The 24,793-nt window shown below is 39.4% G+C and overlaps 2 protein-coding genes across 9 annotated transcripts; both read right to left on the minus strand.

Annotated features, from left to right (window-relative positions):
* Nucleotides 1-815: 815 nt before the first annotated feature.
* epb41l4a (erythrocyte membrane protein band 4.1 like 4A) lies at nt 816-13,515 on the minus strand. 6 transcript variants are annotated; one of them, XM_084383472.1, is made up of 23 exons: nt 12,973-13,515; nt 12,665-12,765; nt 12,494-12,598; nt 10,762-10,807; nt 10,387-10,465; nt 10,111-10,208; nt 9,843-9,921; nt 8,426-8,513; nt 8,021-8,109; nt 7,787-7,859; nt 7,267-7,358; nt 7,080-7,124; nt 4,776-4,873; nt 4,242-4,308; nt 4,095-4,163; nt 3,777-3,842; nt 3,652-3,702; nt 3,392-3,481; nt 3,268-3,300; nt 3,013-3,048; nt 1,347-1,415; nt 1,198-1,275; nt 816-1,116 (listed from the first exon to the last, which is right to left on the minus strand). In XM_084383472.1, the coding sequence occupies exons 2-23, from the start codon at nt 12,758-12,760 to the stop codon at nt 1,056-1,058; spliced, it is 1,608 nt and encodes a 535-aa protein (XP_084239598.1). In that variant the 5' UTR covers nt 12,761-12,765; nt 12,973-13,515; the 3' UTR covers nt 816-1,055. The 6 variants fall into 6 exon arrangements, with proteins under 6 accessions (XP_084239598.1, XP_084239599.1, XP_084239600.1 ...); XM_084383473.1 differs by having other exon boundaries at nt 7,787-7,850; nt 12,665-13,515; XM_084383474.1 differs by having other exon boundaries at nt 1,222-1,275; nt 12,665-13,515.
* Nucleotides 13,516-13,972: 457 nt separating this feature from the next.
* On the minus strand, nt 13,973-24,394 carry fsd1l (fibronectin type III and SPRY domain containing 1-like). 3 transcript variants are annotated; one of them, XM_084383923.1, is made up of 14 exons: nt 24,059-24,394; nt 23,614-23,631; nt 22,299-22,394; nt 22,083-22,214; nt 21,659-21,760; nt 21,488-21,510; nt 21,105-21,226; nt 20,309-20,545; nt 20,056-20,154; nt 19,761-19,890; nt 18,855-18,943; nt 18,140-18,394; nt 15,512-15,600; nt 13,973-14,650 (listed from the first exon to the last, which is right to left on the minus strand). In XM_084383923.1, exons 2-14 carry the CDS (start codon nt 23,626-23,628, stop codon nt 14,549-14,551), a joined length of 1,491 nt encoding a protein of 496 aa, XP_084240049.1. In that variant the 5' UTR covers nt 23,629-23,631; nt 24,059-24,394; the 3' UTR covers nt 13,973-14,548. The 3 variants fall into 3 exon arrangements, with proteins under 3 accessions (XP_084240049.1, XP_084240050.1, XP_084240048.1); XM_084383924.1 differs by having other exon boundaries at nt 13,974-14,650; nt 18,855-18,940; nt 23,614-23,752; XM_084383922.1 differs by having other exon boundaries at nt 13,974-14,650; nt 23,614-23,752.
* Nucleotides 24,395-24,793: the final 399 nt, after the last annotated feature.

Raw genomic sequence — 24,793 nt, forward strand, 5'->3', positions numbered from 1 at the left:
TTCAAGACAGATTTTTAAATCAGTTGATTGAATCAGAGACTCACCCACAGAGGATCCAGACCGCTCACACTGCACAGCTCCTCCATTTATACAACTCTTCTTCTGTTTCTTCTTCTGCCAGCGTCTGTTTCTTCTTCTGCCGTCTCCCAGGAGCAGTTCTGGACATAGAATGAATGCAGGTGTAAGGCAGCTTCCTTTTGATTAACAGTCACTGGTTTGAACAGCAGAAAACGCCGGGAGTCACAGCGTCCGTCTAAATTCAACATGAGTGTGTGAATCGTGTGTCCTGAAAGTCGTCCAGGGACATCAGAAAACGTTTGTTTCTCAAACACAAAAACAAGTTGGGATCTCTGTAAAAACACTAAAGCAACATGAGGTTCCTACTTCATTTCAACAGTTTCATCAATGAGAAAAAATCCTTGTATTCATGAAGAATCACCGCTGTGATCATCAGTGTACACTGACAATAAATGAATGTGTGTCTGTGCGTGAGAGAGACTATAGATGTAAATGAACTTATAGCTGATCCTGGTGCAGCTGAGAAGCTGCTCACAGTCCTGTTAAATCAGAAAATCTGTAAGGAAATAAAGACATTTTGTCTTTCAATGTAAAGCATCATAAAGTATACACACACACACACACACACACACACTCACACACACTCATTCACACACAAACACACACACACACATTTAAACATTCATACTGTACGTTTGTACTTCGAGACTCTTAAATCAGACGAACATCAGATTTTTGTTGATTTATTTTAAATTGAATAAACATACATGAACATTTGATACATGGCATTCTTACAATTCAATATAAACATTCATATGAACATTCATATGTATTCATATTTTATTTATGTTATTATTATTAAAATTTCATCAGTAGAAGTAGTAGAAAACTTGTAAAATCACAAAAACAACAATATAAACTACTTTGTTATTAACTGCATGTACACACACACACACACACACAGGAGGAAATGTTTTTACAGCGAGCAATGAATTGTGGGTAAAGGTGTCACAGCTGCCTCACAGACATGTGGCTAATTAACAGGAAGTGTCTGTTGCCTTGGTAACAGGAAGAGGAGGAACCAGCTCAATCTTTGAACTAAAAAAAAAACAGTTATCAATCAATTGTTTGAATCATTTTTAATGACACAACTGACTGATACACTTGATTGACACATACTGGAGGTCTGTAGCTGATGCCCACCGATGATGTCGCCGCCCCCTTGGAGAACAATGCCTTCTGATTGGCTCTGAGACTCTGTAGATCACAAAAAACTTTCCTTAATTCCTTCCTTTATTCTTTCCACACTTCCTTTCCTCTTTTCTTACCTCACTTCCTTGTAAGGTATTTCCTCTGTCTGTCTTTCCATCACACCATCAGGCTCCACCAGCTGCTTCCTGTACACGCACACGCACACACGCGCGCACACACACACACACACACACACACACACAGTATTAGTCTGAGTAACTGCACTATTGTGCATTTAAGTGTTGTTTGTACTAAGTGGCTCAAGGCTTTCAACGAATCAATTCGAGAAGATTGAAACTGTAAAGTATTAAATGTGTGTTCAACTGAGGAACTGAGATTAATATTTCACATATAAAGAACAAGATGACACCATCTATATACAATCAAATCATTACAAGCTAACAGTCTAATGTCCTGAAGCCAATGACAAACAGGCTCAACAGATATCTGACAGATGGAAAACAACAGTTTACAAAACAAATATCTAGAGATGAAATAAAACCACTGGATGTGATTTTACACTGTGTAATATGTGAAGAGTGTGAGACATCAGCTATGAAGGAGTAATAGAACATCTTTGACTTTGTGTGCACTGAATATCAACACATAAAATATCAACACACAAAATATCAACAGATAAATTATCAACAAACAAAATAGCAACACATAAAACAACACATAAAATATAAACAAATAAAAACGTTTCAGGTAAATTAAAAGGATTATTGGTCAAATCTTCAGTCTCTATCAGTGAGTCGGTGTGTTTTCCTGCTCTGAAGCTCTTTAACGGCTTGTGTCACTCAGCTTTAACTAGAAGATGAGCCAGAACTACATTAACACTACAAAGAACTACAGAACTACATTAACACTACACAGAACTACAGAACTACATTAACACTACACAGAACTACATTAACACTACACAGAACTACAGAACTACATTAACACTACAAAGAACTACAGAACTACATTAACACTACACAGAACTACATTAACACTACACAGAACTACAGAACTACATTAACACTACACAGAACTACATTAACACTACACAGAACTACAGAATTACAGAACTACATTAACACTACACAGAACTACAGAACTACATTAGCACTACACAGAACTACATTAACACTACACAGAACTACAGAATTACAGAACTACATTAACACTACACAGAATTATATTAACACTACACAGAACTACAGAACTACGTTAACACTACACAGAACACAACACAATGTCTGGTTAACACAGTGAAAACTAGTGAGATATTAATGTTTTAAAAAATGTTTTTATCAATGTGGTGACTGTAGATATTAAAGATGTTCGTAAATGAACACACGATGTTGTAAATGATCCTCAGTGTCTCTGTGAAGTTCAGGACACATTTCAACACAATCCAGTGAAAAGGTGACGTTGGTGAGGCTGAGAACACACATACTCAATCACTGATATGATGACAAAAGAAAGTAATCAGAGTACTGAGCTGGAGTGTTTTATAAGGTCATCAGTTTAATACAAGTTAGAAAATGTTTTTTTAAAGAAAACCACAACATGAACTGAGAGAAGTTCTGGACTCTGGATGAGATGGTGTGAGAGACTCCTGAGTGAATTAATACAAGTTGGTAACATACAAATTCAAATGTATTATTTTCTATAAATTTGAATTTCTGATTTTCTGTTTTCTTTTGTTCTCACAGAGCAGGTGATGGGCACACACACACACACACACTCACTTACTGGATGTGTTTCCATGTAAGGATGCCGGGACTCCGTCTAAAGAGAAGAGACAGTATTAGCATTAGCATTAGCTGGAAATGGATGATAACTGAAGTGTAATGAAGTTGTAACACAACACAAATGTAAGCAATTAGCTCTCATTGGCTAAAACTGGTGCATTAGCTAATTTATAGCGTTTGACACTCTGCAGTTACACTGTTATAACGTTAGCATTGTTTGTTTTAACAAAGTGCCGCAGATTTGTTGTTAACGTACGATCTGGCACGGCAGCGGCAGGTGGAATCGGACCTGTGACCACAGAGAGAGAGAGAGAGAGAGACTATTGAAATGACTGCAGACAGAGGCCATTGAAAGACATTGAATAGACAGATGTTATTACAGCTTCTTTCTTCTTCTTCTGCATCGCACGCTATGACTCGCCGTCTTCTCTGATTCGCTGCCACTGCATGTGTTCCCGTGGGAACGAGACCTGGAAGCAAAAGTTTACAGATGCCTGAAAAATCATGTCAAAGTTTTTCAAACCTTTCCAAAACTTCTAAAACTGATCTTGAATACTGCATTTGCATTTTAAAGCTGTCCAACAACTTATTTCTTTTAAAGTCTTTCAAATTAAAACAAGAAAATAATTATTTATGACACCTCCTCCCCCTCGGCCTCATCGGTCGATCTCCATCAAGACTTCTGCTTCGCCTAAAAGTCAAACACAAAGTTAGTTATAAATCACCTCCCTCCCTCCTTCCCTCCCTCTTTCCCTCCTCTGTTACCTCTGCGGTCTTATTCCCTCTCCTTCTTCTTTGGTGTTTGGAGGAAACTTCGGGTTGAAAAGGCCACTGGTTCAAAATTATATGTAGCAATCAGATGTATTCAATAAATACTCAGATTACATTAATAAGGTAATCAGCTTACACTCACAATGTAACAATTTAATTATTATAACATAAGAGATCCTATATTCTTTTATTTTCAGGCAGTAATCAGATTACATCCATAATATAATCAGACTACATACTCTTATATACTGTTCTGATCTTGTTATTTTTCTTGTTGTGTTTAAAAACAACAGATGTGTTTATTATTTTTACTTCAGAGAGCCGCTGTTTTCCCATGGTGCACTGGGCTTCACGTGGTCCTCCACTGTCCCACTCTCCGACCTACAAGTGTGAGACTAGCTTCATCACATGATCACGTCACACGACGCCAAAAATGTTTTGAATTCAATTGGATCTCACTTGTGAACAGCAGGTGGCGCTGTCTGCATCGTTATTGGTTCACTGGTAACTCTCGATGTCCGATTGGCTGAAGGAGGGAAGACGCAGCAGCAACAGTGTTATGTTCACAAAGTAATTTATGAAAACGAAACCTTTAGAAATGAATAATCCAGAAGAAATGTTTACTTGTTGAACTATAATAAATTCACAAATAAGTTAAATATTTAGTAGAAGTTATTAGTGGAAGCCTAAATAAAGAAAATTGTTCAAAATAAAAATATTAAAATGTAGATTATTCTGATTATTATCTTTTGAAACTTTGTGTGAATCATCTGAAGATGAAGTGAAACTGAAACAAAAAATGTGCTTGAAGTCAAATTAATAAACAATATGTCAACAGTTGAATAGTGATGACATCATTAATAACAACAACAACAAAATAATCATAATATCATTTATAACAACAGCAACAACAAAATGTAATAATAATAAATAACAAAAACAATAGGGACCTCGCAGGTTCCTGCTCGGGCCCTAATAATAATGTGAGCTCACTGCGATGTTTCGCTCTCATACAGACGTCTGTTGTGGTTTTGATTCTCAGTCTGGTGATGATCAGCCGAGGAAGAGCCAGAGTGGGCGAACGAGCAATACTACACATGGGAGAGAGAGAGAGAGTGAGAGAGAGAGTCTCATCATACAGGTTCATCTTGATTGTTTTTTGATGCATTCATTTCATATCAGCTGTGTGCTAAATATTCACGGTCTCCACCCCTCAGCCTTTGAGCTGAAGAGCAGAAACCCTGAATTCATGAAATCTATCAAAGACATTGATATAACTACATTGACAGAAACATGGTGTCAAAATGATTTGCTCACTCACTGTCCTCCAGGATATGATGAAGTCATGGTGCCCTCTATAAAATTAAAAAACATACCCAAGGGCAGAACATCGAGGGGAACTTGGTGTGGTAAATCACACATTTGGTTGAGATCAGATCAAACCCTAGGCATCACTGACAGGGATCTATGTCTCTGTGCAATTTATGTACCCCCAGTAGATTCTCCTTATTTTGAAAAAGACATTTTTGACACACCAGCGAAACGTGCTTCTGACTGGAGATCTGAATGGACGAACAGGAATCGAACCTGATGTCATGGACTCACAGAGCAACAACCATGTGTTTGGTCAGGCCCCCTGTTTACCACACCAACCATCACCCGTCAGAACAACCTTGACTCTGAATAAATCAAAGTGGCAGAAGACAGTGCCTCTCTGTCGGCCTCAGGCCTGTACATAGTTAATGGTAGGTTCAGAGGGACTCTTTAGGGAGATTCATCCTCTCCCCTCCTCGATAGAGAGCTGAAGTCTCTGTTTTATGCTGATGACCTTGTTCTACTGTCTCCTACTGAACAAGGACCACAGCAGCAGCTGGACATGGTAGAAAAGTCCTGTCAGAACTGGGCCCTGGCAGCAAACATGAAGAAAACTAATGTCATGATCTTTCAAAAAGGCCCCAGATGTCAGGAGAACAAACACCAGTTTACCATAAATAATCATGTCATTGAACGCAGCATGAGTTATACCTGCCTTGGTATAACATGACAGCATCAGGGAGTTTCAACATGGCAGTGATGCACTAAAGGAAACAGCTGAAGAGCCCGACATGCAACTAAGAGGACATTTATCATTTACAAACTCCAGTCAGAATCTGGCTTCAGAGATTTGATGGTGTCATCCAGCCCGTTGTGCTGTACGGTAGTGAAGTCTGGGTCCACTCAGTCATCAGAACTAAACCCGCTGGGACAAACATCCAACAGAGTCTTTACATGCAGAAGTCTGCAGACACATTTTACACAGAAACACACCAACACATGCATGTAGAGCAGAATGAGGCAGAGACCCGCTGATGATTAACATTCAACAGAGAACGCTCCACTTGTTAACCAGCTGAAGTCCAGCCAGAGACGCCTCCACTCCAAAGCCCTCCAGACTCTGAGCTGAGCCCAGAGAAGAGTCCCCTCTGTCAGCTGGTCCTGAGGCTGACTGCCCCTCTCAGACAGTCTGACAGCCTCACAACAACACTGCTCTCCCAACACAACCAGAGTCACGCACATTATAACACAATGTAAAGAAACCTGCAACACTGGAGAGAAGAAACTAAAAGCCAAAGTGGATCAGAACCTTATCTCGCCCTAAAAACATGATGAGTCAGCAGAACGTCTCTACTGTCAGAGATAGGAAGCAGAGACAGATGCTCACCAAGTACAGGCTCAGTGACCACAAACTGACAATCCAAACAGGAAGACACAAACAATCATGGCAACAAAAAGACAACACAACATGTGGTCACTGCTCGACAGGTGAGGCTGAGACAGAGATGCACTTTCTCCTACAATGTAAAACATTCAACGACACCAGGAACATTTATTTTAACAAGTTCAACTCTGTAATCTGAGTCCAAAGAGGCTGAACCACCTCTCAACATTAAAATACTGCTGGGAGAAGGAGACAGGGCATACCTGCTGCACACACACACACGCACGCACGCACACACACACACACACTGTATATACCGCATATATAATTAATGTAAATCAATCTTAATGTTGTGTTCATGTTCATATCATTGTTTATTGTGTTCTGTGTTTGGACAAGTTGTGTTTTGATGATTTGGCAACATTGTTATTGAAACTTTCATGCCAATAAAAGCCTCTTTGAATTGAATTGAATTGAATTGAATTGAATTGAGAGACAGACAGACAGACAGACAGACAGAGAGAGAGAGAGAGACAGCGAGACAGACATATTAAAGACAAAACGGATATTGAACATATTAATTGCAGGCGTTTACTTACCTGTCGTGTTTCGGTGTGTGTGTTGATGGTCTGGACTTGGACATCCTGAATGGATTTATAAAGAAGTCAATGAATCAATGAGTCCGAATAAAGACTGAATGTGTCGAAAACAGTGTGTATAACAGTTTCAATAACCTAGTGTGTGTGTGTGTGTGCGTGTGTGTTTGTTTGTGTGTGTGTGTGTCACCTGAAGAAGACGTGGTGTTGGACACAACACGTCCACAAACGTTTACAATCGGATCGATCTGATGTCTGAAAGAAGAACGACGTCTCTGAACCCTGAAACACAACAAGCATCAGTTTTGGTTAAATGTTGTATAAATGTTCACTCTTCTCTCATCTTTACATTACATTAGCATTAGCATTAGCAGTGCATCAGGATAACTGTATATGAGTTAATGCTAACACTGCTATCTGCTGACAAAACACATCAGTAATCAGTCAGTAATTCTTCATGTCATGTTTGTTTCGTCACCTGATTATTTGTCTTAGTGCACGAAAGTTCTTCTTTCTGTTTACATTATTTAATATATTAGTTTTTATTTGTCTTTGATTCATGTTGTACAAACATTCAATAAATATTAATTTCATTTCACTGATCTACACACTGCAATCTGTGACAGGAGAGTTTACATGAGTTATTATTATTAGCATCATTATTAGCACTATCAATGTACAGCTACAACTTAGCATCAGTAGGAACTTACTTTTTTTCCTCTGACCCGGAGCTCAAACGTCTCGTCTTTAAAGTGAAGTTTGATGATCCTCTGCCTGAAGGAACTTTTGTTTACATTTATGAAGACATATACAATCTATTTATTTGTTTATTTATAATTACCAAAGACTAACCGCTACCTAAGACTGTTAATGAAGAGAGTGTCTTACTCTTAACAAAATGGACAGAACAGGCTCACAGATAGTTAGTGAGGTCTCACTCCTACCAGAAATATTTCCCCACCAGAACTTTGTTCTTATAGATGACCACGCCCACTGGAGTCGGACCCAGGAAGTACTCAGTTTGATTCTCTCCCTGTCAGGAATCATAAGAGCGAAGACGAAATAAAAACCAGACATTATGTCAGTCTGCCATTACTGAAGTGATGATTCAAATCAATTGATTGATTGATTAAGGTGACTGCTATTGTGGGTGTATATAAACAAGATGATGTGTCAGTATTTACGCAATCTCAGGACATTTTTATTTAATTGATGTGTGTATATATCTCTTCTGGTTATGATGTCTGTTCAGCTCAGCTTCTCATTGGTTAATCAACACGTCACATGACAAAGAGGAACAACAGGGGGTTAAAGAACGAGGATGAAGAAGTATCGATCAGTGATCTTACGTAGGCGACAAACAGTGAGACTCCAAACATCTGCAGAGAGCTGCAGAGAGACAGGAAGAGACACTGAGCCTGGGGGCGAGAGACACCACTGGACAATGAGAGAGAGAGAGAGAGAGAGAGAGAGAGAATTATTTTTTCATGATTTATGTGTTTTTATGAGATTTTACACATTAACTGAACTCAAACTGGGTAGTGATGCGTGTCAGAGCTTCTGCTTGACACCAGTTCTGACTGAATTCAGGCTCAAAAGGTTTATTTAGGTTTTGTCTGTTTCTGTTTCTCATCTTCCCTCACAGAGCAGATAAACCATTTTATTCAGTATTTTAATTTGGTTACCTTGCTGCGTCACTCTGAATGTGACGGAGAATCTTTGAAACAAACTTTAACCTCTTTGTACAAAGACTGTGAATACAGAAGCCTGAGCGGCAAGTGAGAAATGGATCTAAATTATTTTCTCACCAGTGTTTATGACTTGTGATCTGCTGGGAAAAGAAAGTTTATCTTTATAAGTTCCTTCAAAAAAGATTTCATTTCATTTTGTGTGAAAACACTGGACACTGGAAACCTCGGTTGTTCTTCTTGGCCTCTCCGTCATTGTTATTTATGACACATCTGGCTTTTACTTAAATAAGTGAGATTCCACCCAAATGGTCCCTGTACTCTTCCAGATTTTAGACCAGTCCTAATTAACTATTAAACCAGAATTTTATATTTTAGATGTTGACAAATTTGGAAACAGTGAAAGAAAGTCATATAAATGACTTTTTCCAGGTCTTTCTTAGATAAAGTGTTGCTGAGAAATCAATTTCTGTGTTTAATGTGACTGTGTTCGGCGGAGCCACAGCGCCTCCTGACGACACATCCTGGTACCGTTGTACGGGCCGTTGAGGTATACTCTGTTTACCTCACCAGTAAGTTATTGATCGTCAGCATCCACGGATGTATTTTAAACTGAGTGAACACACACGACACATTACGTTACCCTCCACTGTGGCTTCAGTCATAGTGTCATCACAAGCTTACATGACTGGCCACCGGACCTTGACTTCGGGCTGTGTATCTCCAAAAGTGGCGCCAGATTCAACTGTTTGGCCGCCACCGGCTGCATTTTCTTGCAGAACCCCCTGCGTGCCGCACTGCCACAGCCAAAACGGACTACCCTCATTAAAATGGATATGAAAACTTGTGTTTTCGCTGCAACGCCAGATCCAATGTGAATCCAGCCTTAGAAAATGGATCATCAAAACAGTTCTCACTTGCCCCTCACAGCTGCTGTATATAAATGTTTACATTAAAGTAAAATTAGATTCAAATTAAAAGCGTACCAGCTACATTTAAACCTTTAACATTTCACAGTATGCAGTAATTTTTCTTTACTTTTGGTTTATTTAGTTTTTAGGATATGTTTCGTGTCTACCTGAGTGTTTTGTAGACATGTCGTACTTCCTGTTTTTCCTCGGAGTCAAACTTCACCTCGCTGTGGTCTTCTTGCTCCGCTGGAGAGAAAATAAAAAGAACAATTTTACAACGTACACTCGATGATGTTTTTATTCAATTATTGTGTTTAAATATATTGTACTAAATTTTAAGAGAACAATGTGACAGAAACATCAGGAACATGTTTGATGAAGAAGCTGTTTGATATGATTCTACAGTTTAATTTTGACATTTAAGTGTTTTCTGACCAAGTAGCATCAGAGCAGCAAGGCGAGGTCTGAGGTGGGCGGGGCATGGCAGGCGACCTCGACAGACGTCCTGGCGGACCTGCAGGTAAAATTGATACCTGACAGAAGACACATTCATTTAAGTAGTGTTCAAATACTCAATTATTAAACACAGCCTGACAGAATCAAAACATCACAGAATTATTGCATCAACAAAAAATCCTGATCTATATATATAAAAATACAAAAATACTGATAACTTTAATGAAACGCTGGATTGATAAATAACTAGTGTACCGAGTCGTTTCCTCTTTCAGTTTGGATGGATCCTCAGCATAAAATTTGACACCAAAGTAGAAAATATACGGTGGCCCAACTGTGACAAAACAGTTCAAAAGAAGCAGATATCATTGTTAATTAAAGTATGACATTGTTTCTTGAAAAGAAAAGCAAATTTAACTCAATCACTGTTGTTGTTATTGTTAAATGATTTGTTCTGTTACTCATATATGATATTTTTTATCTATGTTGTCTGATGAAAAATGAAAAATATATAAAAACAATACGTTAGCATTAAAAGTCAGCAGGTTTAATGACATTAACATTTTGTTTCTTGTTTTTAAATGTCTTTCAGTTTGTTTGTTTGTTTGTTTGATTGTTTGTGAAACTTACAGAGGTCTTGCTGTTGTGACAGAGTTTTTGAAGGATCCAACCAGTTCTGATCAAATCAAAAACACAAGTACATTCAATTATTTACAACAACAATCTTAGTTTAAGAATATACTATATCAACGTCAACAACATCAACAATTACACCAACAACACAAAAAGTTCTACAGAAATCCCCATCCTCCCCAACAGAGCACAAAAGTCGTTCACTGTTGATTTCAAAATGGGCTCTGAACTGAACTCAGTTTCCCAGATTTCCCCAGTCTTCACACCTAGGTGCAAAATCAGCTTTGAGCTACTATTGGTCAGGATGACAGACCCCCCTCTGATCAGGTCAAAACTCCAGCTGCTTCCTTTGTTCTCTCTCTTCTCCACCTCTCTCCTCACGGGGCTGCCTGCCCTCAAGTTCTCTTCTCCTGGACTCTTCTGGGCCTAACAGCTGCTGAGAGCTACCAGCTGCATGTCCAGCAGGCCCAAAGAACTTCTCCTCACTGCAGCGACACAAGGTCCTGCTGGTATTCCTGATCAGTTAGCACCAGCAGCTACGACGCAAAGATTGCCAGCTAACTCCACAATCTGAGGAGCACCAAGCCAGTTAGCACCAAGCTGCTATCCCTGCAAAGGAAAGGAGCGACCAGTTTCCTCCACCTGCTGTCTTCTATCAGACTTTGCACAGCAAGAACAGCACTGTTCAAGATCAGAATCACAACCTTCTCCTGCGTGGCTCATCAGCCAAGGAACCACCAGCACGTTTTCTTCAAAGACTGGTAACGTTGAACTGGGCCTAGATAGCACACAGCATAGCATAGCACGGCTAAGCACAGGACTGTTTAACTCTGGTTGATGTGATGTACATGTGTTCAATCTATTTGTTAGTTCACCGTCATGGTGTTATTGTGATCTCAGGTCAGGTTATTGGTAGTTTGCTTTGCTACACGGTTAATTTGACGTTAGTTGAATGATGCTTCACACAGACTCATGGTCTTCACATGCAACTAACCGTCTGCTCTAACGTGGCATCACGTCACACCACAAGGACCTCAAAATCCTTTGACCATTACAGCTGTTATGATAATCTTGGTTGTAGTTATTAAGTTTATTTAAATTAAATTATTTATCAGAGTTACAGACGGTTTAGTACCTTTTCTGAGACTGATTTGGTGAATTGGCTCCTTTCCCTTCTTCAAGGGTGGTGCCCCGAGGTGATCTAATGTAAATTGGATTTTATTATTTATCATAATTTATAATTATCCCTGATAATCATTAAATATTATTGATAGCCAAATTTAACCCAAAGCTCCCTATTACTGTTGCATGAAGCACTACATATGGTGCCTCATGTGATGTGAGCATAACACAAGCATGCTCCACCTGCAGGTGGGCCACACTGCCCACAGTTTGAGCGTGATTTCTGTGGGTCAGCCAGATGGCCAAGTTTGCAGAACCAGATAGAAAGTTTAACAGTGTGTAGACACAATTCTACTCTACAAATCAAAAGAAAAAACCTCCCAAGACCCTGAAACCAGGTTTTTAGCAACTCAAACAAAATGTCCAGGCAGGGACACTGAACAAATAAATGTGCCAAGGTCTCAGTCTGTGAACAGCAGATACAATCCTCCCCCAGCTCAGGATCACAGTGGTTCAGTCAGTAAGGTCTCTTATCATATTAACAGTACTGTATAATATATATAATGCACACACACACAGTTTTGGTGTCTTTTCTTGGTTTTCTCACCGTCTGCTGTCTGTTGTCACAGAATCTCAAGCCGAAGAACTCGATCTCGACCAGGTGCAGGTGAGAGAACACCTGCTGCAAGATGGCCGCCGCCTTTGAAGATTTCTGAGGAAAAAACAGATTTTATTCATCGTGTCGTTCACGTGACAGGAATAGGAAGTTCTCGCTCACCTTGATGCCTCGCTCGGCCGTAAGTGTGATTTTCCTCTCGTCCAATAGCAGCACCTCCCCATAAAATTCCTCTCGGTTGCCACGGAAACAGGCCATTGTTACTTAAGACAAAGAGATAATTTAATAAATGTACCCGCAGTTTCAGGATGAAATGATGAACGAGTAAAAAATATGTTCTGATTTGTTTCCTGCGTGTTCTCCGCTGCTAATACTGTTATTATTGTCGTTGTTTCAGAGCCGACTGGATTGTTTTCCTCTCAGTGAATAACAACAACACAGAACTGATCACGACTTCATCGATCACCTACTTGATAACAGTTAATCTTCTTTTTCTTGTCAGACAGCGTCACCGTGGAGACACAACTGTGAGGTGATAACAAAGTTCATAGAGAACCAACGTAAACTCTGATGTCATCATGCTATACCATCACACTGTGATGTCATCATGTTCCCATGATAAACTGTGTAAGAGACTAGTGTACTTTAGCCTTGAGCCTCGTCTGCAGGATCTCCAGCAGACCTGCCTGTATGTTGCCTGAGAGACAAAATCCAGGGCACACAATGCACCGTCTCCTCAATCAGACCGACCGAGCAACCGATTAATTCCCCCATCCATTGATCGTTATTGAGATTCAATTCACTGACAGCTGCATCATGGGAAATATGTTGAGCCTTGTTTTCCTCCTCGCCTGCTGCTGAAGATACCTTCTTCTTCTCCCTCTTCTTCCTCTTCTTCTTCTCCTTCTCTTCTTCTTCTCCTCTTCTCCTTCTCTTCTCCTCTTCTTCTTCTTCTTCTTCTTCTCTTCTTCTCCTTATCTTCTCTTCTTCTTCTCCTTCTTCTCTTCTTCTCCTCTTCTCTTCTTCTTCTTCTCCCTCTCTTCGTCCTTTCGTCCTCTCTGTGTTCTGTTGTTCTGTTGCCATGGAGACCAGCTCCTCAGCCCCTCCCCCACACTCTTTATTTAACCCATAAGAACCCATCTTAGGACATTTAAAGAGTTTGTTATAAGTGGGTCGTGACGGGTTCTGATGGGTTAAATTTTCTTTTTTTGGTTTTAATTATTTATTTATTTATTAAATACCGGATTAATGTTTTCCAGCATGTTTTCCTTCGAGCTGCCTGAAGCATTGTTGTAATTTATTTTATTTTTATAGAAAATATTAGATAGATATTATTTATATGCTTTTAATAACAATCATGTTTAAGTTTTGTACCAATCAGCAAATTTCGATGAAGCAAATGATCTTTGGTAAAAACCTGCTTTATTTTTAATGACTCTTTCAGAACAGGAAACAAAACACTGACATTTCATTTTATTTCCAAATTTTTATTTTGACAGATCATCAAAATATTTATAAAACATTGAGCTTGAGCTGATTTTAGGTCAGACATTTAAACACACAACAGATCAATAAATATAAACATTGATATTTTCTGTACTTTTAATAAAACCTGAAAATAAAATTCATCAATATTTATCTTCAAACTAAAAATCATATTTATCTCAACTTTAAATGTCATCTGGTGACATCCTTCAAAATAAAACAGAACACGTCATTTTCTTTCCTGATGTGATTTTTAAAAAATTAAATGCTGTCATTTCGAAACAAACAAACTACTTCAAAATAAAAGCACTCAAACTGAGCTATGGCTTTTCAAAGTAAGAGCAGACAATAACGAACAATATATTTCCTTAATTCATTACATATTATAAGTATTTTTTTTTATAAATAATATTGATAACAACAATTCACAACTCATTTCTGTATATAATATTTTATTGTTTATCATTTTTAATTTAAGAAATAAATTCAAATATACAAAAACAAATTAATGATAATTATGAAAAATACACAATAAATTAAAAACAGATTGAGGAGATCGATCTACTGAGACAGGTTACTGAGGCTCCGATTGGTCGACAGGAAATTACCCATAAAGCTCGGCACCTGCAGGCCCGTCATTACGGTGATACCACCACACCAAACCTGCAACACAATTTTACTACTGTTAGTACTGCAATACCATTAGGACTGCACTGTATTAGATGTAGCACTAGATGTAGTACTAGATGTAGTACTAGATATAGTACACAATGTAGTATTAGATGTAGTGCTAAATGTAGTACTAGATGTAGTATATGATGTAGTACTAGATGTAGTATATGAGGTAGTACTAGATGTACTAGATGCAGTACCAGATGTAGTATTAGATGTAGTACTAGTTGTAGTACTACATGTATCACTAGATGTAGTACTAGATGTAGTATTAGATGTAGTATTAGGTGTAGTACGAGATGTAGCACTAGATGTAGTATGAGGTAGTACTAGATGTAGCATTTTATGTAGCACTAGATGTAGTATATGAGGTAGTACTAGATGTCGTACTAGATGTAATATGAGGTAGTACTAGATGTACTAGATGCAGTACCAGATGTAGTATTGGGTGTAGTATTAGATGTAGTGCTAGTTGTAGCACTAGATGTAGTACTAAATGTAGTATTAGATGTAGTATGAGATGTAGCATTAGATGTAGTACTAGGTGTAGTATTAGGTGTAGTGCTAGATGTAGTATTAGATGTAGTACGAGATGCAGTACACAATGTAGTATTAGATGTATTGCTAGATGTAATGCTAGATGTAGTACGAGATGCAGTATAAGGTGTAGCACGAGATGTAGTACAAGATGTAGTACTAGTTGTATATTAGATGTAATACACAATCTAGTATTAGATGTATTGAATGTAGTACGTATATGTATATTAGATGGAGTATTAGATGAAGTATATGATGTAGTATATGGTGTAGTATTAGATGTGGTATTAGATGTAGCATTACTGCAGTACTGACAGTGAAGGCGGGGACGAGCGGCTGGCTGAACTTTGTTTTAAATGAGTGAAGAAGACGAAGCCGATCAACATCGATGAAGGATAAATCACCTGAAACACAAAGAAACACGTCAGCTCAAGTTCAGGTTACAGTAAAACACATAACGTTAAATAGTGCGTCACCAGCGACACTGTGAACACTTGGTGAACACTGTGAACACTTGGTGAACACTTGGTGAACACTGAACACTGTGAACACTTGGTGAACACTGGACACACTTGGTGAACACTGAACACTTGGTGAACACTGAACACTGGACACTGGACACTGGACACTGTGGACACTGAACACTTGGTGAACACTGAACACTTGGTGAACACTGAACACTGGACACTGGACACTGGACACTGTGGACACTGAACACTTGGTGAACACTGAACACTTGGTGAACACTGAACACTGGACACTGGACACTGTGGACACTGAACACTTGGTGAACACTGAACACTTGGTGAACACTGAACACTGGACACTGGACACTGTGGACACTGAACACTTGGTGAACACTGAACACTTGGTGAACACTGAACACTGGACACTGGACACTGTGGACACTGAACACTTGGTGAACACTGAACACTTGGTGAACACTTGGTGAACACTGAACACTGAACACTGAACACTTGGTGAACACTGTGAACACTGTGAACACTTGGTGAACACTGTGACGACCCCGCCCTCTCCTGGTCGTGCTTTGTTTGTTTTTTCTTGCAGGCTCATTTCAGGTAGATGGGTGGAGCTGCTGATTTGACGAGATTCACCTGGGCAGCCTGGGCCCAGGTTATTTAGCTGGCTCCTCAAGTCCTCATTCCCATTTTCTCTCTCTCTCTCTCTTGCCACTTGCTGCCTGTTTGGTTTGTGTGTTTTTTGTGTTATCCTCACCACACCTCAATTACAAACACTGCATACATTACTGACTCTACAGATTACAGACTTCTTTATTATGTTGTTTTTGGGTTGCATTTATAAATAAAATGTTAGTTAAAGTTACTTTAAAGGTGTGTGGTCTCCCACTTTGTCTTGCTCTCTGAGCCAGGGTTATTACAGACACACTTGGTGAACACTGTGAACACTTGGTGAACTCGGAACACTGTGAACACTGAAGAGAGTGTAGTAACTAAAATGAGTACTTGTATTGAGATGAGTGTGTCACAGTTAAATGCAGTTAATGAGGCTCAAGTCAGTTAAAACAGTCTGACAGGTTGTTTAAGAAATGAGAAGCTCTTCACTGCATCAGTTAGTTAAATAACATATTAATCACTGCAGTAATTATCCGGTGGAAGGCTCTGACCTGTTTGCTAAGTTAAATGCAGGTGATGACTCTTTTTTGGCCAGGCACTGTATAAATAAAAATATTCTATCCTACGACAGCAGACCACCACTCTAGAAAACCATCACTAGAAAATAAAATCACCATCATATTGTTTGATAAATGAGGGCCAAACGTACAACAGAAAACTGGGCGTACGGTCATTTCCACGCAAAGCTCGGCATTTATCAATTCAGACATGAGTGGAGACTACGATCAAATCTCATGTCAAGACAGTTTTCAAGTCTGTTAATTTGCGGTGCAGCATAGTAAATCTGGCGGAGTCCGAGAATTGTTATTATTAATAACAATTTTCGGACTCCTTTGATGCCACTTTTCAGGCTGCCAAATACAACCGATTACGCATATTACGCATCTCCATGTCGTAAACACTAGGGGCGAAGCCTCTAAACTGAGAATATTTAAGGGCGTGATATTTAAATGATGATTGGCGAGATACGAACATTTCATGAATCACACGTGAACCCTGTCGTAAGATGATTTCTGCGCTGCGATCCTGCACCAGGATCTGCGCTGGTTTCTACGTTGATTGATAAATGAGGGCCATTGTGACTATTATTGCCAATGATATTACAGGGTGCTGCAGCACTGGGTCTAGTTTGTCCAGGTGGTGTTGCAGCAGCGCAGTAGATACTTTTGCTGACAGCTGCAGTCAGTGTCCAACACTGAACCATCTCCTTCATGACTTTGACATTAACGAGTATTCAAGTGTCAAACCAAATATAATATGGGTTTGATGTCAGTTTCTGTAAACTGTTAAGTTATTAATGGTCAAAGTTTGGCAATTCTATGTTTAACACCTTTCAGAATGCTAGCTGGCTAACAGCATATTATATATATATACATATATATATACATACATACATACATACATACATACATACACACACCCATTAAAGTTCCCATCAGTTGTTGATGGGACACTAATTATCGTAACACCGCACAAAGAATTACACTTCACTTCTGCCAGGATACACACCAAAAGGTAACGTGGAGAGACGGTTCATCTCATTTGTTTCTATTTCTAAAAATATTTTAGAATGACAGGAAAAAGTTTTTCTTCAGCCTCGACACCTTTGGCCGGTAAAATATCAGCTGAAGAGTGAAACTGTAAATGAAGAGAGTTTAATAAGAAAACTGAGTCGACAGTCCGCAGGCTGAACGCAGGTAAAGTGTAAAAACACAACACAATAAAATCACTAAAAATAAAACGTGGTTAAAAAAAATTAAAACAATGACGTTAAATATTTATATATTACCGTTGTCATAGTCACAGTAGATTCCGATTCGTTGAGGCAGCGGCCAATCCAGCGCCTTTGCTCGGTTGTTGTGCTTCGCAGCCAGCGAGCTCTGCAGCCATTGGCTGGCGTGGAGACACCATGAACCAGCACTCTTTCCTAATTGGTCGAAGCGGCCAAGGCTTGCCCGGTAGGCAACACCCACGCTAATTGACTTCCAGTCAACCAGGGGGCGGAGTTCCCAGTAGTACGTGCCGCCAGTCATCTCCTGGTCACCTTGGAGACGGACAAGAAACTAATATATTCTTAAAAAAGCAGCAAAATCTGATTTCATACACTTAAAGATTCTTTACAAATTACAAATTTACATATGAAAATATTTAACAAATAAAAGCCAGTCTTTCCTGTTGGAACCTATAAAATAAAAGTCTCTCGTTCAGATGAAACATGTTTCTGTTATAAAAGTCAGAAAATATTACGACTTTCAAAATGAATGCGAAAGAATAATTATATATATTTTTTATTTTATTGTTAGATGTTTGAAGCGTTTCATAATTGATGACAGAAAATGTCAAATTATTTTGTCTAATAAATTAATACAAAATATAAAATATGTAAAAATAAATGTTATTCATACTTCATGTTTTCAAAAGAGATAATATACAACATTGATCAGCATTACTGTTATCGTAGTAGAATATGAAGTATTATTGCAGTAGTACTCAGAGTGAAATACCGAGCACTGTGTACGACTCTCCAGTGAATCGGTCACGTCCTGCTCGACTTCCTGCTGTCTTATTGGGCGAGGGCGTGGCGCTTCTGCTGCTAATCAAATAAAAAATGAAAACATGAATTAAAAAAATGTTTAACCCCAAAAACAAAGCGGAAAAACAACGAGATGAAACAGCAAATGACGTCGTGCCAAAGTGATGAAGCAGTGAAGAGAAAGATGGAAAATGTGAATAAAACACAAAATTTCATAAAATGTAACAATAAATTCTGATTTAAAAGATTTATATTCAAAGAACTGCAGTAGAGTTAATTTGTACCGAAACATTCTACATAAAAACATATTAGAAAAAATACAACCAATCAGTTACACAAAGTCAAACAAGTTTTGCTTGAAATGTCTTCACATGAATAAAATATATCTAAACAAATATTAACATAGATTAATTGTGTTTTAATTTGGAGGATACAGGAAGCTGTCGGAGGAAATGACAAAAACAAAATATTCATCAATAAAAACATCTTATTAAACTGATGTGATGTCAGCAGTGATGTGAAGCGAGAAATGGTGGATGGAAAGTGATTGGTGACATAGTGGTTGCTAGGCAACCAGCCAGCGACGACAGTTTCTACCTGAGCGTGTTGGAGGGGACGCAGTACGGAGACTGCAGAGGGTCAAAAATCTCAAAACAAACAAACAAAGAGCAGCAGAGATCAAATGAAGTAAATGTGAAACCGATCAATCACTCTTGCTGTCAATCAACAGATCAGAACACCTTCAGAAACGTCCAATCAGAAGTAATCAACTACGTAAACAGAAAGCCACTGCAGTACCATGTGCTGTGATGTCATAGATATAAAATATATATCCATCAAAATCTGATGACTGTGACTCAGTGATACGTGTCCTCACCTGCTTTTATTCTCTTTTCCTCTCAGTCGAGGGTCATGACCCTTGACCCCCTGTGGCTCCCAGGTCACCGTGTCGCCCTGAACCTTCAGCTCGGCGTGAGCCGTCGCTGCATCAAAGCCAAAGTTATATGCTGAAGAAGAAGAAGAAATACACTGTAAGAAAAGAAGAAGTAGAGGTCACAGGTGATGTCCTCACCTGTGAGGTCACAGGAGTTCAGTCGGGGTACCTAATGAACTGGACACATACAGTAACACACAGTCGCGTCATGTATTTATGAAGTCATACATGTGTTCACCTCTGGTTTCCAAGGCGACGGGCTCAGAGAAGTCGCCTGCGGCCGTTTTGTTTCTTGCTCGAACTCGAACGACGACGAAGCGAGAGTCAAACTTCAGATCTGAAACATTTAAATTAATAAATAAAACTGCAGCCATGCTAACGGCTAGCATCATCATGCTAAAATGTTCACATCTTAGTTTGGCACATTAGCATGCTATCGTCAGCTAGTTAGCAGTAAACACAGCGTCCTGTCCTGTCACGTGACCTCTCACCTGAGACGCTGACCTGAGTCTCTCTGATGTCACAGATTTTTTCCCAGCATGCCTCTCCTGGGGCTCTCAGCGAGCCTTCCTGGTTTGTTTTTCTGTATTCAAGGTCGTAGCGTTCGATTGGTCCACTGACGCTGATGTCACCATCGCTGTCATCCTCGCCAGCTGGTCGCCAGGCAACCATAATAGTGTTGTCACGGACGATGCATCTGGACACGTCGACCTCTGGAGCTCTGGGGACTGAATCAACGTCATCTTACTGGTTTGTTGTGGAGCTTTCAGCAGCGTCACATGGTCTTCATCTGCAGATGGAGTCTGAGCAACTCCATCTGAGGAAGAAGACCATGTGACGTACTCAAAAGCCCTGAAACATGTCAGTAAGTGAACCTTGGATTAAACTTTGTATGTGGGTATGGATTTATTTATGTTTATTTAATATGTTTTTAAAAATAACCCTAACCCTACAACCCATAACAAATAACAACAAATAAACAAAAAATATTGACAATATGTACAAACCATCTTTCAGCAAAATAACAAAAAGATGAAAGAAAAATACATTTAAAAAATAAAAATATAAAAGAATGTAATCAAAATTAAACATGAAGAGGAGCGATGTTACTTGTGTGTCAACAAAAAAATGACCAAAACATGTCAAAGATAATAAGCAACCCACAACAAATAACAACAAATATATCATGTAAAAACAAAGTCAAACAAAAGAAACACAAAGAAAAATCAAACATCAACCCAAAATAATCGGAGAAGAAGAAGGAAATGAAGAAGAGGCGCGGCTCACCAGGCAGGAAGTGAAGTCGTTGAAGCCCCGCCTTCTCCGTGCTGAAGTCGACAGTGAACTGCGACATGTTCTCCGACACCGCCGGGCGAGTCGTCAGCCGGAACGCTGGAGCCATTGTTACCCTGGCAACGGGAGGTGGTGGGGTTACGGTGTTAAGGGGGCGGGGTTACATGCCAATCATCAAATCAGAGCTGTGATTCATTAATAATTCTCAACTTTGATTAGTTTGTTAGTTTAAATTGTGTTAACGTTCCATAAATCAAGCAGGAAATAAAATGTTGTGAAAAAAAGAAGAAAAAAAAACAGAAAATAAAATGTTATTTAAATGTGACGAACAAATTGACATAAAATCAACATGAAATCAGATTCAGGTGAAAACGAACCTCTCTTTGATTTGTTTGGCCGCCTGCGAAAAAAAAAACAGACAAAACAAACTTTGAACATTAAATTATTCAATGGTTTATTGTATATTTATGTTTCTAGCTGGTTCAGGTTTGTTTAAAAATTAATTTGTTTCCCTCAAGATTTGATCTTTTCATCCTCGTCCCTCTGACCTTTAGGAATTCTTCTTCATTGGTGATTGTCAGTGTTTGGTTGGCGAAGTCGAGCAGTTCTTCACACGACAGCAGAGCGAACTTTCCCTCCGACAGCTGCGTCTGAAACGCCACAAATATTTAAACAACAGGTGAGAAAAGAACAAAGAGGAGATGGCGGCACCTTGCATGGCAGCCACCACCCTCAGTATATGAATGTATAAATTACTGCAAGTCGCTTTGGACAAAAGCTAAATGCTGTAAATGTAAATGTGACACTATAAATAATGATGTAATCATTAAAACATTTGTTTGAAACTTTTCATATTTTTCAAAATACTACAAAACTTTATCTGAAGATTTTACTACAAAGTATTTATGTTAAATGAAATTGAATACAAAGATGTAAGACAGAAAACAAAGGGAAGAAATTAATAATCTTCACCTGAAGCTCCGCCTCTTTCCTCTGTGTCTCCTCCTTAATGATGCCACGAAGCTCCGCCCCCTTATCATCTAGGGTGGAGCTGAGCAGCTGAAGCTCTGCCTCCAGCTCAGACATCACCTTACATGACTCCTCCTGATTGGACAGATGTTTCATTTTAGTTTCTCCTGCCTTTCTAAGCCCCACCCTCTGTGCCCTCTCAGCCAATCAGTTGCTAACCTGCAGTCCTGTCAGTGTGCTGTCGACTGTTTCCAGGAAGTTTTGGAGCTCTTCATTCTTATTGGATAACGTGCTGATGATCCTGCGCAGAGCTTCCTGTATGACACACAAACACACTTTACAATGTACAAAATAAAGTGCAACTGATGCAGCAGTTTTACACCGACTTAGTTTTACAGTGTCACAGTTTTACAGTGTCAGTTTTACAGTGTGTCAGTTTACAGTGTCACAGTTTTACCGCGTCAGTTTTACAGTGTGTCAGTTTTACAGTGTCACAGTTTTACAGTGTGTCAGTTTTAGTGTCACAGTTTTTCAATGTCAGTTTTACAGTTTTACAGTGTCAGTTTTACAGTGTCGCAGTTTTACAGTGTCACAGTTTTACAGTCAGTTTTACAGTGTCACAGTTTTACATGTCACAGTTTTACAGTGTCACAGCTGAACTGTACACTGTAAAATCTGAGAATGTAAAACTAAACCGAAAACGTCAGAAACAATGTTTTAAATTTAAATGAAGTCAGCCTCACGGCTCTCTCTCTCTCTCATTCACTGTTAATGTCTCTTGCCCTCGCTCTGCGTGAGTAGAAGTAGGTCACTGATGATGCAGTTACACTGTAAAACTACAGTCTGTTACTTTATTAAGTGGCTGAAGGCCAAACAGGTTCATAAACAGCTGTGTACTCAGATTACTCTGGACTGATACAGGTGTGAGCGAGTTTCTGATGAGGCAGCACGGTGACGCCTCACACACCTGACTGGTGAACCAGAGTGTGTGTCCACTCCTGTGTGTTTTATTTAAACTCCTCCCCCTTCACTCATCACGAGTACAAGTACTGCAGTAATACATCAACAGTACGAGTACAACTATCAGGACCAGTTGTATTAAAACTGCTTTAATATTTGTAAATATTCTGTTCTTTACATTTTACACACACACACACACACAGTGAGTGTAGAGAGGTCGTGTTACACTGACAGAGAGAGAGAGAGGTAGAGTTACATAGAGAATAAAGGAGGTCGAGTTACTGCAGAGACACTTGTTTTTTGTCTGTTTCAATAAAGTTTGAGATAAAAAATAAAACATTAACCAGCTGACTGTCACTCTGATACTGACTCGACCAGAGAGAGAGAGAGTCTTATCTGTAAATCCTCCATTCAAAGTGAAGCTGACTCGACCAGAGAGAGGGGCGCTAACAGCGAGCTAATCCTCTCTCTCTCTCTCTCTCTCTGTCTGCTCCATGTGTTGTCTATGTGACTCACCCTCAGCTAACTGATCAGATGTTGTTATTGATCATCGATCAGTCGATCAGATTCTTACCTTCTGAGTGTCCATCACCTGAGAGAGAGAGAGAGAGAGAGGGAGAGAAACAGCAGAGGAGAGGGGACGAGGCACTGACAGGAAGTGAAGTCACACACATCACAGCAACACTTCCTTTCTGGAGTGTCAAAGTAAGAGTCTGAAGATAAAGATTATAGTCAAAGTGCTAATCTGTCATTTTGATTTACATTTAACATTTCTCACAATAAAAGTAACTTATTACCAACAACAACAACAACAACAACACATATGCAAATACACATTGTAAGAATATCACAGCAGTGCATTATGTTGTTGTTATTTTGTTCCATTGTGTTTGTCAATCAGTCAAACTTTATTTGTATATCACAAGATGTAATATTTGACAGGAAATCACCTGAAGTCTAAATCTGATCCACGACATAAATGTTTGTCTTCTTCTTTTTCACCTTCTGATGAAACTCACCTGTTGGTCTTCGTCACCTTCATCACCTGTTGGTCTTCGTCACGTTGTATCAGTCCCCTTGTTTAAGACTTGCCATCTTTCTTTGTTTTGGGCTGATTTTCAAAATCCCTCTGGACTCACTGCAGGTGATTCAGATCACCTGTGCTCAGGTGGGAGACTGACTCCTGACTGAGGAGTTGAAGCAGCTCGGGCGTTTCCCTCTCAGCCAATCACGGTATGACGATGCCCTTTTGTTAAGGCTTAAACGAGGTGGTGAATGACACCAGGTGGCTCTCACACTTCTGGATCTGTCTCTCTCTCATTCTGGATCTGTCTCTCTCTCTCTCATTCTGGATCTGTCTCTCTCTCTCTCTCATCCTGGATCTGTCTCTCTCTCTCTCTCTCTCTCTCATTCTGGATCTGTCTCTCTCTCACACTTCTGGATCTGTCTCTCTCTCATTCTGGATCTGTCTCTCTCTCTCTCTCATTCTGGATCTGTCTCTCTCTCACACTTCTGGATCTGTCTCTCTCTCATTCTGGATCTGTCTCTCTCTCTCTCTCTCTCTCTCATTCTGGATCCGTCTCTCTCTCTCTCATCCTGGATCTGTCTCTCTCTCTCTCATTCTGGATCTCTCTCTCTCATTCTGGATCTGTCTCTCTCTCTCATTCTGGATCCGTCTCTCTCCCATTCTGGATCTGTCTCTCTCCCATTCTGGATCTCTCTCTCCCATTCTGGATCTGTCTCTCTCCCATTCT

This window comes from Pagrus pagrus (genome assembly GCF_965226575.1).
Source record: "Pagrus pagrus genome assembly, chromosome: 19".
In the NCBI taxonomy this organism is placed as follows: Eukaryota; Metazoa; Chordata; class Actinopteri; order Spariformes; family Sparidae; genus Pagrus; species Pagrus pagrus.